The sequence below is a fragment of the Cyprinus carpio genome, chromosome B4 (assembly GCF_018340385.1).
Source record: "Cyprinus carpio isolate SPL01 chromosome B4, ASM1834038v1, whole genome shotgun sequence".
In the NCBI taxonomy this organism is placed as follows: Eukaryota; Metazoa; Chordata; class Actinopteri; order Cypriniformes; family Cyprinidae; genus Cyprinus; species Cyprinus carpio.
This window is the reverse complement of record NC_056600.1, coordinates 19,118,676-19,132,335: the sequence shown is the minus strand read 5'-3', so window position 1 is coordinate 19,132,335 and position 13,660 is coordinate 19,118,676. Positions and strand designations below refer to the sequence as shown.

The window sequence follows — 13,660 nt, the reverse complement described above, 5'->3', positions numbered from 1 at the left end:
GACTGTAATGGGAAAAGTAAGTTTTGTGGTTTTTACTTCCTTTTTATATGGCCAGATTAACATGAGCTCTTGCAATTATGAAAATAGTTTAATACACTGTTGTGATAGCCTTTCAGTCAGTCTAATGCCCTCCATTAATTATAACAGACATTTAATCTTTGATTAATTTCAAGGGCTGTACTTTGTGGCTTTGACCAAATTATGTGAGCAGTTGTGGGAAAGAGGACTTCATTAGTTTGCATTCACACAATGGGGAACAACTCTGTAGTGCAAAAGAGCATGGAAATAGAAGATCAAGTTGAGTGCATTATTCTCTGGATATGGAAAATGTTTACTGTGCACAGCATATGTAAGAGTAGTATGGCAGTATGCTATTCTGAACATAATCTATGGTGTTCACCGTGATCCACAACACTAGGCATAGGACTAAATTTGTTGTGTTCTGCAAATTTTGGCTCGTTTCCATTGTTTAGCGGCTTGTTTCCATTGTGTTGTGCTAATTTTGTTGTGTTGCTACTTGTTTCCATTGTGTTGTGATAATTTCATTGTTGCAGCTTGTTTCCGTTGTGTTGTGATGATTTTGTTATGTTGTGACTTGTTTCTGTTGTGTTGTGATGATTTTGTTATGTTGTGACTTGTTTCCGTTGTGTTGTGATAATTTCATTGTTGTGACTTGTTTCCGTTGTGTTGTGATAATTTAATTGTTGTGACTTGTTTCCGGTGTGTTGTGATAATTTCATTGTTGCGACTTGTTTCTGTTGTGTTGTGATAATTTTGCTGTGCTGCAACTTGTTTTCGTTGTGTTGTGATAATTACATTGTTGTGACTTGCTTCCGTTGTGTTGTACTTATTTCAATGTTGTGACTTGTTTTCGGTGTGTTGTGATAATCTCATTGTTGTGACTTGTTTCCGTTGTGTTGGCAACTTTTGCTGTGTTGCGACTTGTTTTCGGTGTGTTGTGACTTGTTTTCATTGTGTTGTGATAATTTCATTGTTGCGGCTTTTTTCCGTTGTGCTGTGATAATTTTGCTGTGTTGTGACTTGTTTTCGGTGTGTTGTACTAATTTCATTGTTGTGACTTGTTTCCTTTGTGTTGTGATAATTTCATTGTTGCGGCTTGTTTCCTTTGTGTTGTGAAAATTTCATTGTTACGGCTTGTTTCCTTTGTGTTGGCTACTTTTGCTGTGTTGCGACTTGTTTTCGGTGTGTTGTGACTTATTTTCATTGTGTTGTGATAGTTTCTTTGTTGCAGCTTTTTTCCATTGTGTTGTATTAATTTTGCTGTGTTGCAACTTGTTTTTGGTGTGTTGTGATAATTTCATTGTTGTGACTTGTTTCCTTTGTGTTGTGCTAATTTTACTGTGTTGCGACTTGTTTTCGTTGTATTGTGCTAATTTGATTGTTGTGACTTGTTTCCGTTGTGTTGCGATAATTTTATTTTTGTGGCTTGTTTTTGTTGTGTTGTGCTAATTTTGTTGTGTTGCGACTTGTTTCCGTTGTGATAATTTCATTGTTGCAGCTTGTTTCCGTTGTGTTGTGATGATTTTGTTATGTTGTGACTTGTTTCCGTTGTGTTGTGATAATTTCATTGTTGTGACTTGTTTCCATTGTGCTGTGATAATTTCATTGTTGTGGCTTGTTTCTGTTGTATTGTGCTAATTTTGCTGTGTTGCAACTTTTTTTTATTGTGTTGTGATAATTTCATTGTTGTGACTTGTTTCCGTTGGGTTGTGATAATTTTGCTGTGTTGCAACTTGTTTTCATTGTATTGTGATAATTTCATTGTTGTGACTTGCTTCCGTTGTGTTGGCTACTTTTGCTGTGTTGTGACTTGTTTTCGTTGTGGTGTGACTTGTTTTCATTGTGTTGTGATAATTTCATTGTTGTGACTTGCTTCCGTTGTGTTGGCTACTTTTGCTGTGTTGTGACTTGTTTTCGTTGTGGTGTGACTTGTTTTCATTGTGTTGTGATAATTTCATTGTTGCGGCTTTTTTCCGTTGCGCTGTGCTAATTTTGCTGTGTTGCGACTTGTTTTCGGTGTGTTGTGATAATTTCATTGTTGTGACTTGTTTCCATTGTGTTGTGATTATTTCATTGTTGTGACTTGTTTCCGTTGTGTTGGCTACTTTTGCTGTGTTGCGACTTGTTTTCGGTGTGGTGTGACTTGTTTCCTTTGTGTTGTGATAATTTCATTGTTGTGGCTTGTTTCCTTTGTGTTGTGCTAATTTTACTGTGTAGTGACTTGTTTTCATTGTATTGTGCTAATTTGATTGTTGTGACTTGTTTCCGTTGTGATAATTTCATTGTTGTGGCTGGTTTTTGTTGTGTTGTGCTAATTTCATTTTTGTGGCTTGTTTCCATAATGTTTTGCTCATTTTGTTGTGTTGCAGCTTGTTTCCATTGTCTTGTGGCGATTGTGTTGTGTTTTGGCTTAGTTCTGTTGTGTTGTGCTAATTTCGCTGTGTTGTGGCTTGTTTCCATTGTGTTGTGGAGATTTTGTTGTGTTGTGCACTATTGGGCCACTGTAATAATCAGATAATAATCAGATTAACAATGGTATAAGTAAAGAACAAGAAAATGGAAAATTAAGAACATAAAACTAAAACTAAAAATAAATTTAAAAAAATCTACATAATGAAATGTAACTTGTAGTTACCACAACTAGGTCATTGAAGAGGAAGACCTCTCTCTGGTGAGCAGCTTGCTTCTGGGCTTTGTTGATGTCAGTCACTTCAAACAGCCGACTGCAGCACACCAGTCTCCTGTGAGGCACTGACAGAACCTGAGGATGGACACGTAAAATTACTTCTCTAAAAGATACAAATTGAGTGACATTTCATTTGTTATTTCAAATTACATTTTAAACAGTCATTTAACCTTTTGTCCAACACTATATTCAAAGAAGACGGTGGAGATATTAAATTAACCATGATTCATTCTGTGATTAGAGATCATTTGTTCTGCATTCCACTACTATATGTTCTTCAGTGAAACCAACAGTTAGTGAGTAAATGTGTTGCGAGTGAATGAATAAATATTTTTAGCATGAAATTTTTTCAAGTTAGATTATTTCAGTACATTAAAAAATATATTTATATTTTTGATAATATATAATTTAAATACTTTTAAGTAATCCTGTCGTCCCCATAGAAACTTGATGTGCCCACTATTGCCCCAACCCCGATTGAGAACCACTAGTTTAAAATAACCCTGATATTGATTCATCACGCTTAAAACCAGCACACAACAACTTCATAAATTTTCTTGAGCATTCATAGTGCATGTTATTTTTAGCAAACATATTAGCTGTGTTCCAATAACTAGTAAGCTGCCTTGCTGTCTAAAGACTGAAAAAACTGAAATGCAATCTTATATGTGACTGATTTGGAAACGCATGAGAGAGATGATGCCCAATTGATTCTAGTGATGTTTGCCGTTAGCTTGTTGCTAAGCTAATTAATGGGAACAGGATTAACAAAAATCAATGGAAAAGTGTCTCTTGTAATTTATGTTCGTCCCAAAAGATGCATTAACAGCTCTTTCTTCAAATAAAAATTTTGCCACACCAATTTTTTGCCTTAACTCTTATGTGCTTATTGTGTCTACAATTCATAAACCACAAAGATATCTCCTAGAGGTCCTGTGGCACCACAACTTACATTTAAATGAACAAGAATGCTAACGGATAGCCTTTTCTAGGTATTATAGATCTACTTGTTTTGGCATTATGCTTAGCTAACAACATGCTGCTTTAATTAGCATAAAAGTAAATAACAAACAAACATAATCATATTTTAATTAGAGATCTTAGAAGGAAGCATAATTTAGTTGTTGAAACCTTGCGAAATAATGAGGACTGCACCAGTGATGCCTTCTATATGGATTTTGAACAGACCTGTTGTCATTCTGTGTAAATGTGGACCACATTAATCATAAATATTAGATAAATGTTACCTAGGACCTCCTGTCTAAAACAGTAACATTGCATTTGATGCATTCTTAAAAAATACAAACAAAAAAGTTCTGGGACAATATCAGAATCAGCAGGTAAGCTCCACATCTGCCCTTCTGCAAACTTGGGATGTGACCTGCAAAAACCCTGGTGGCAGCAAAACCAGAAAAGCCCAATCAGGCAGAGGTTGGGAGAAGAAGAGAGAGGTGATGAATGAGATATGAAGGGAAAAGAGAGACCAGAGAGTGTCAGCAGCATCTTTATCAACTAAGGGTTTGATTACAGACAGAACTAGATTTCCACGTTATTTGGGTCGGTTGAATTCTGCATGAACTGTGGCACAAATCAAATTTGCTACAAAAATATAATAAAAAAGCCTACTGAGGTACCCAATTATGACATGTTCTGTAAGAAGCTTATTCTAAACAATTCGATCCAAAAATCGCACTTGTGAAGGAACTTTTTACTATTTACCAGTTTCATGAACATGCAAAGGTCCCCTATTCAAAGACACTGAAGATTTTTTTAAGAAGAATAAATGTGTTAAAAAATTTTTATACATTGTCTCGTATTTTATATGGATCTAAACTGTAACTGTCATTGCAGAACCCGTATAATAAATAAAATACATATTCCTTTTGATAAATAATTAACATTTTGTTAAATGTTAGAAATTATTCTCAAGGGTTGATTGTAAATAGTAATGAAAGCTGCTGCTGGCAAATTAATTATTTCCAATTTCTTGCAGTCACATACTTAAATTATTACCAATGCACATAGTGTATTAAAAAGTAATATTTCCCCTATAAAATATATTAATCACAACATATCTCATTTCAGAACTGGTTTATTTGCTTATTCTTTAAAGAAGAATTTTAATCTATGCACTCATTCTCAAAAAAAAAAAAAAAAAAAAAAAAAACCAGAATTTGTAAAATTATACTTTTATATTTATTCTGATAATCCATTCATGTCTAGGAAATAAAAATCCAATTCTATTTAATTTCTATTTATTTAGCTTTCGTTTCGGATAACCTTTAAATCCTGTCTTTCAAAGCTGTTTGCTTTATAGTCCAAGGTGAAAAAATATGTCTACTGGCTATAAGAGAATGAAACATTTTTGTAAGCCAGGTAGAGTTATGCTGGAGGTGAATGTGAAATGATTTCACTAAATCAAAGTCCTTGACTTCTATGATCGCTAAGTTGCTAAGCACTAGAAAAAGACTGCATTGCAGCAAATAGAAAACATCTTAAGTATCAGAACCTTGAGGGAGATTGACTAGCAACAGAAGGCCTTTCGTTCGACATTGAATTTATTTATATAATGTGGGAATCTGTTTGCCAAAATTAAAAATATATCTAGTAAAATGGTTTCAAATAAACATTTGTCATTAAGTTACTAGTCATCAGCAAGCTGACAATGTGATATTTTAAAGGGTTAGTTCACCAAAAAATGAAAATTCTGTCATTGATTCAAGTAAAGTAAAGTCAAGTCTGCTTTACTGTCAATTCTTCCACATGTACATACATACAGAGAACTGAAATTGCGTTACTCTCAGACCCATGGTGCATACAGATAACACTAACAGTAGAGCCTAAAAATACAGATAGATATAGATTAAATATAAAATACAACTATACACATTACTCACCCTCATGCTGTTCCAAACCTGTAAGACCTTCGTTCAACTTCAGAACACAAATAAATATATTTTTGATGAAATCTGAGAGCTTTCTGACCCTGCATAGACAGCAATGCAACTACTGTAGTCTACATACCCAGAAAGGTAGTAAGGACATCATTAAAATAGTCCATGTGACATCAGTGGTTCAACCGTAATTTTATGAGGCTACAAGAATTTTTTTTTTTTGGTGAATTGTCCCTGTGATTAGCATAAAAATACACAGCCCACTTACAGTAAAATTATAGTACTGTATAAAGTACTAAAACTATATAAAGTGCATCTGCCTAAGCAGGCAGCTCACTAAGTTTTTGGAACAAAGCTTACGATATAGGTTGCACTGGCACCAGTGATTGTTGCAGTCTACTTAGGCTTACAATGCTGTTGGGAAACGCTGCCCTGAGCAACATTAGCTATCTAGCAAAACACGCATGCAATAAAAATATCATACATGATCCTGAATTATATAACTAGATTCAAAACAAAGAGAAAGACAGAGAAAAATAATTGCATTCTAATGAACAGTTTCTAGAGGACAAATTCTAGCTGATCACACACACACACACACACACACACACACACACACACACACACACACACACACAGAGAGAGAGAGAGAGAGAGAGAGAGAGAGAATGCATTACTGCACCTATTTGTGGATTAAAGCATTGTCCTTTACCAGACATTATGAAAAATAAACAATAAAGCTTTTAAAATGTTTTTTTTAATGACAGCGGCAGGTGTTCTCATAAATCTGCTAGATAAAAAATAATAATAAATGAATAAATAAATAAATAAAAAAACACAGAGAGATAAATCTGTGCAAAGGGATATCGGGATAGACTTAAATGATCTCTAGTGAAATAACTTTTTATCTTTGAATTTGTACTGGTGAACAGATAAGAAATATGACAGAAAAAATGAAAGAAAAAAATGTTAAGCTGACAGCATTTAACTCTAAAACCACACACACACACACACACACACACACACACACACACACACACACACACACACACACACACACACACACACACACACACACACATATATATATATATATATATATATATATATATATATATATATATATATATTTTTTTTTTTTTTTTTTTTTTTATAAATAAATATAAATCAATTTTATAGTGTTGCTACTTTTGGTTATTTATACAGTTTTAAATGTGGAACATAAAGCAATATCACAGATTAAGAATCAAATTGCAAAGAGCAAATGAGAGTTATGGGTTTTAGCAAAATTGAGCAGGCTGCATTTACATGATTTACCACTACATAAAAAATCATGAATACACATGCCAGTGAATTATGCTGAGCTTTACTGATGATGTAAAGTGCTTTAGGGACATTTATCAAACTTTATTTATAAGCTTATGGGCTACAAGACCGCCCTTATCAGATACATCAGGTAAGGAGTTTACAAATAATAATAATAATAATAATAATTGAAACAAAAGATACATTTACTTGAGGGGCAAAACTGTGCAAGACATGAAAATTTGTTTTCAGATAATATATCTTGAATGAAATTTATTTTTCCTTCCAAAATAGTGTCTATAAATTTGTATTTTATACATAAGTCTTAGAAGAAAAATGTACAACACCCACACTTAGGACAATCTTGTGAAATTTCGAAAAATGCTCTAAAATCTTAACATGTACTTTTACATCTCAAGTAAATTGAGCCTTTTACTGGCAAAAAAAGGACAAAATTATTGATCAATTTTGCAGTGTGGGTGGGAAACGTGACAGTGAGGGGTTGATCTGAGGTAAGATAATGAATGAAAAACTGTGAGGTTATTCAATGTCGCTGTTCTTCTGTTGCAGTAATGAGGAATGGCAGCAATGCTACAGGCATGAGCCGCAATGAATCACCAACTGCCCAATGAATTATTATATTACACCACTCCACGCATACAACGTTTAGAGATGGCAGAGGTGAAATAACAGAACACCGATGTTATAAAGATACAGTATATTCATATTTTAATATGGTCCCAGTGTGGTATACTGTATGGGTATTACATAAATATATACATACATACATAACAAGCAATATTCAATTATGATGAAGAAATGAGTGCAATGATACTCTGACTGTTCAGTTGTGACAAATTAACAGTAGAATATATTTGGATGAAATATGACATGAATATTAGCTGTAAAGAAACCCCCAAACTGTTTCACTCACCGATTTCATTCCCACAATGCTTTGCTCCACCTTGGTGACATAAGTGACATGGTCTTCATTCGAGCGTAATTCCCTCAGCTGAATACGCTCATATATTCCCACTACCATGTCTCGTGGAATATCTGCGCCATCATCAACTCCTAAATAAAAACACAGATCTAAAGTGCTGAATATATACACATAATAAATAAATATCATATAGAATATTAAATTAATCACAGTCCTATTGTATTACTTCCATGTCCTCCATTGGTCAACAGCCTTTGACACACAATGTTACACTTTTTTTTGTATTAATTTATTTACACTGTGTCTGGATGAATATTTATATTTTTCATTGTATGATTTTTTTTTCTTAGGAGAAAGTGGTTTATCTAACCACCAGGCTAGATGTGCATTATGAATATAATATGCTGCAAAGCAGATTAAGACTAATGAAATTTAGGAAGACTCAAGGAGTCACGAAAACATCAGGGGATGTTATGCAAAACCAGATGAGGAGATGAAGAAGATGAATATGGAACATACATTTTTTTTCTTACCCTATGAGAGTGGATTGAATGTACGGGGGATTGTGGGATTGACATCAGAGGGGAGCCAGTGTCAGAAATTTGAGAAAAACTTGGCTTGATGGAAATGAGAGACAAAATATGCGGAGCTGCAGCCAATTACTGTAAGGTGCAGGCAGCAAATGCATTTAGATGATATAAAAATATTGTAATATTGGTAACACTTTACAATAAGGCCCCAACATTTAATGATATTTCATGTAGTGCATTAACCAACAATGAGCAATACATTAGTTAGTTAATTTTAAGGTAAGGTAAACGTTGTTAGTTTTATATTATTTGAAAATAATGTGTTTCTGTATCTGATCATTTTAAAGGGAAAAAAGTTGTAATTTTATGAGTTCAGAGACAAAAGTACAGCAATGCAGGGAGCCACAGTAAGATCTGCTCGTGTAAAGAGAGTTTCTGTGTCACAGAGTAATGAAAATGAAAGTTTACACTGTGAGATTAACAGAGCACTGATGTCACTGGCTGTTTTCATTAAATTAATGTGCTTTAGGGCCCTTTCAATAGCATTATACTTTGGTGCTTAATTAGGTTTCGCCCACTCACTTAGTCAAGTGAAATGATCCTGACCTAACTTATGATGAAGGGAAAGTGTAAAGTTATTTGCATCTTGCTGTTGGAAAACTAGAACTGCATTTACTGAAGGAAAGGCAGCAAAGGAATAGTGTTCGGTTTCATTTATGCTTAAATGCTAAATGAGAGTTGCTCTGTCATGACACTCGACAACAGCAAGGCATGAGAAAACAATTAGGAAAAAGTACACTTTAGTACATTTTAGTTATAGGTTGACAGGTTTGGCTTTGTGTTTAGTTGTCCCTTCATGCATTTCAATAAATTCAGTCTCGCTTTTAACCAACTTTCTTTTCTATTTCATCTTGTCTCACCTCTAAGGTTGCGGATGAAGTCTTCCAGCATCATCTTACGATCGGGTTTGATGTTGGGACTGTACATGTCTGTGTTGAGGAGGATGATGGCAAATGCAAGGATGAAGATTGTGTCAGGATTGTGGAACTGCTGCACCACGTCTGGGTTACACATGCAATAACGCTGGCTGAGAAAAACAGGATACAAGAAACAGACAAACAACAGCTTTGTTTAATTAACACATTTTCATAAATAGACACTTCTGTTGCTTATCTTTCATAGTCATGAATCATTTGTAAATATGATGGTACTTGTGTAAAAACTGCTTATTAAAAGTGTTATTTATTTATTTAAAAAATATCTCTATTACCTGACAGACACTACTGAAATAAATGTCTGAACATTAAAAAAATGAAGAAGAAAAAAATCATAAGGTCTTGAAAGACTTGATGCTTTATTAGGATAATTGTCAGTTAACTAATTAATGTGTACCTCATACATGTGTTACCTTTAGACTGTATCATCTATTATCTATCGTAAGATATTGGGTTTTTAAATGCCCCGTTGAAAATGAAATGTAATTAAAACTGTCAAATATAAAGTCATCACAGTAAATGCATTCATTGTAATTTGTCGTAAACTTGTGGAATTTTGTATGTTGTAAGGAAAATGCAAGTGGCTCCAGGAATTGGTTGATAATATGTTGCTATATGGTTGTTTAAGTCAAATGATCCCACTATTGTAGGACTGATATTCTGCAAAGGTTACTTGATATGTTTTGGCTCTTTCCTCTAATGTAAGTCAGAGGGGGATTTTCTGTTTGTTTATCCTCTGCCAGGTGAAAATCCCAAATTTAATCACTTAGACAAGTAATAACAGTAATCATTAAAATGGATGATTTTAGACACTATTTATGTAATACTATTTATACCAGACTCACTGTGAAAATGTGCCTGTAGCAATATATCTGCAGAATTAAATTTAGCCGCTTCTTGCACTTATTGTGACGCTTTTAAAGTGAAATGTCTAGTGAGAAGTCCTAAAAAGGTCTTTATTTTTATCCAAAACTGATACATTTATCTGAAACAGTAAAACTGGCAATGTTTTATTGCGTTGGTTGTTGTACATATTGCTGAAGTTTGGAACTTAAATGTAATCCGGTAAGTGGTGTTAAAAGATAAATGGACTATTGTGCAGAGTTTAATGTTCTAAGCTAAACCTTACCCTAAACATAACTGATATTGTTAACAAAAGCACATGTGAGATAAAAAATGTATTTGCTGAAGCAACCATGCCATTTAGCTTGTTTCAATGCTTTTGATCCTTTTTATTTGCAAATTGTGTAAAATGAGTTATGTTCCCATTGCGGAAAGATGATCATCTCGGAGCTGCGGGCCAGGCTCAGTTTCCTCTAAAAAAAGGTGGTGGTGGTGGTGGTGGTGGTGGTGGTGGGGGGGGGACTCTGTTGCCTCTGCCGCGATCTAGTGCTCGTCCTGGCGACTGCCAGGCGAGGGCTATTTCCAGCAGTAGCACGGTTGGTTTGAGTATTACAGTGGTGGAAAAACCCCTCAGAGAACCAACCCTCGGTGGACCATTGTTATTACAGTGGTGGAAAAACCCCTCAAAGAACCAACCCTCGGTGGACCATTGATCCACTAGTGCTTCGCAACCACTTGAGCCGACAAAGGTATGCGCTGGGCTCCCATTAATGAGCGTACCTGTGGTATCCTTTGGGACTCCTTCCGACGACCAGATGTCGATCACTGCATCGGAGGGAGAGCTCTCTGGAGAGGGAGATTCGGCTGCCCTGCCGCCCTCCGGGATGGTGGCAAGGCCTTAAATTGGATCCAGAGATGTCGGCTATGCTTTCCTGGGCCGCCGAGAGGGTAGGGCTCAATTGGAAATCTCCACCGCGTCCCAACCCCTCGAGGCTGGATGACTGGTTTCTTGGGGTGGCTCGCACTGGTTCTCAGTGCCCTGCCTCGGTGCCTTTCATCCCGGAGGTGCACGAGGAGCTCACCAGGTCATGGATGGCACCTTTTACTGCCGAAAACCAATCTGCTGGTTCCTCCTCCCTCACCACCCTCGACAGTAATGCAGCTAGGGGGTATATGGGGGTCCCCCGGTGAAGTGGTCGGTCGATGCAGCTGTGTCCTAATACCGCCTCCACATGGCAGGGCGAACCGTGCCTCCCCTCCCGGGTCTGTAGGTACTTGTCTGGCCAGCGATGTTTATACACCCTGTTGAGAAGCTGCCTCTGCCTTACACGCTATGGCGTTACTGCAGGTTCATCAGGCCAAGGGCACTGAGGGACCTGCACGAGGGTGGTCATGATCCGGAAGTTCTGAAAGAGCTCCGAACCACTACTGACCTCTCGCTACAAGTGATGAAGGTCACCGCGAGTTCTCTGGGTCATGCAATGTCCACACTTGTGGTTCAGGAGTGCCATCCCTGGCTGTGTCTGGTTGATATCAGGGATGCCGACAAGTTCAGTTCCTTAATGCCCCTGTGTCCCAGACCGGCTTCTTCTTGGCCCAGCAGCTCTCGGCTGCACAGAAGCAGACTCAGGGCTGCAGAGAGGAAATGGCATAAATCAAGAAACTCTACCGACCTCAGTGTGTATCAGTCTCTACTCTCTTCCGTCTCTGCAAATGTCTTCACTGCTAAAACATCATACTACCACAACAAAATTAACAACTGTTTTGACTCTCCCATACTTTTTTAAAACTTTCTCTTCTCTTCTAAAACTTTCTCTTTACCCCCACCTCCTCCTTCATCGACCCTTACAGCCGACGAATTTGCAGTTTTCTTCACAAATAAGATAAGAACCATCAGTGACCAATTCTCCACACCGCAGACTGATGATAACTTCATAACTACTAATACACACTCTCTCTCCTCCTTCTCTCCACTCTCAGAGATGGACGTTTCCAAACTTATCCTGTCCAGTCATCCACCTGATCCTATCCCCACTCACCTCCTTCAAGTGATTTCTTTTTCAGTCATACCTTCACTTACTCACATTATCAACACCTCTCTTCACTCTGGTACATTTCCCTCAGCATTTAAGCAGGCTTGGGTAAGCCCACTGCTTAAGAAACCATCTCTAAATCCAGCACTTCTAGAAAACTACAGACTGGTATATCTTCTTCCATTTATTGCAAAGACACTTGAGCGAGTTGTGTTCAACCAACTCTCTATTTTTCTTGTACAGAACAACCTCCTGGACAGCAACCAATCTGGCTTCAAAAGCGGCCACTCAACTGAGACTGCCCTGCTCTCGTTTACTGAAGCCCTGCGACTGGCAAGAGCAACTTCCAAATCCTCGGTACTCATCTTTCTGGATCTGTCTGCTGCTTTTGACACAGTTAATCACCAGATTCTACTGTCCACACTCAGAAAGATGGGCATCTCTGGAACCACACTCCTGTGGTTTAAGTCCTACCTCTCAGATAGATCCTTCAGGGTGTCTTGGAGGGGTGAAGTTTCTAAGTCACAACTTCTTGCTACTGGGGTTCCTCAAGGCTCAGTACTTGGACCACTTCTCTTCTCCATCTACATGACGTCATTAGGATCTGTCATTCAGAAGCATGGCTTTTCCTATCACTGCTATGCTGATGACACTCAACTCTACTTCTCATTCCAACCAGATGATCCTAAGGTAGCTGCTCGCATTGCAGCATGTCTGAGTGACATTTCTAGCTGGATAAATGACCATCACCTTCAGTTCAACCTTACTAAGACAGAGCTGCTGGTGGTTCCAGCTAACCCATCATTTCATCACAACTACTCTATACAGCTGGGTTCATCAACCATAACTCATTCCAGGACAGCCAGAAACCTAGGAGTTGTGATGGATCATCAGTTAAGCTTCACAGGCCATATTGCTACAATGACCAGGTCCTGTAGATTTGCCTTATACAAAATTTAGGAAGATAGACCCTTCCTGTCAGAGCAAGCCACCCTACTTCTTCCAAACTCTTGTTCTCTCCAGACTGGAATATTGTAATGCTCTCCTGTTGGGCCTTCCTGTATGTACTATCAAGCCTCTACAACTGATCCAGAATGCAGCAGCAAGGGTTGTCTTCAATGAGCCAAAAAAAGCTCACATTACTCCTCTCCTCATCAGGTTACACTGGCTACCAGTAGCCGCTCAAATCAAATTCAAGGTACTGATGCTTGCCTACAAGACGACCACTGGCACGGCACCAATATTCCTAAACTCACTAGTTCAAACTTATGCACCCTCCAGAAGCTTGCATTCTGCAAGTGAATGGTGCCTTGTGGTGCCATCCCAAAGAGGTTCAAAATCACTCTCACGGACCAAATCTCAATTCGAACAGCCAAGTCTATACTCATTTTCGAAAAAACATCTAAAGAC

The 13,660-nt window shown here is 37.2% G+C and overlaps 1 protein-coding gene across 3 annotated transcripts in view; it reads right to left on the bottom strand.

Annotated features, from left to right (window-relative positions):
• The window catches only part of LOC109095692 (IQ motif and SEC7 domain-containing protein 3-like), a 125,576-nt gene that overhangs the window by 22,750 nt on the left and 89,166 nt on the right, over window positions 1-13,660 (bottom strand). For 2 of the 3 annotated variants that reach the window (XM_042722323.1, XM_042722325.1), the window contains exons 7-9: window positions 9,300-9,466; window positions 7,841-7,998; window positions 2,657-2,782 (exon numbers count right to left, since the gene is read on the bottom strand). In XM_042722323.1, coding sequence (XP_042578257.1) covers window positions 2,657-2,782; window positions 7,841-7,998; window positions 9,300-9,466 — 451 coding nt within the window. The remainder of the gene's footprint in view (window positions 1-2,656; window positions 2,783-7,840; window positions 7,999-9,299; window positions 9,467-13,660) is intronic. The other variant, XM_042722324.1, reaches the window with a different exon arrangement.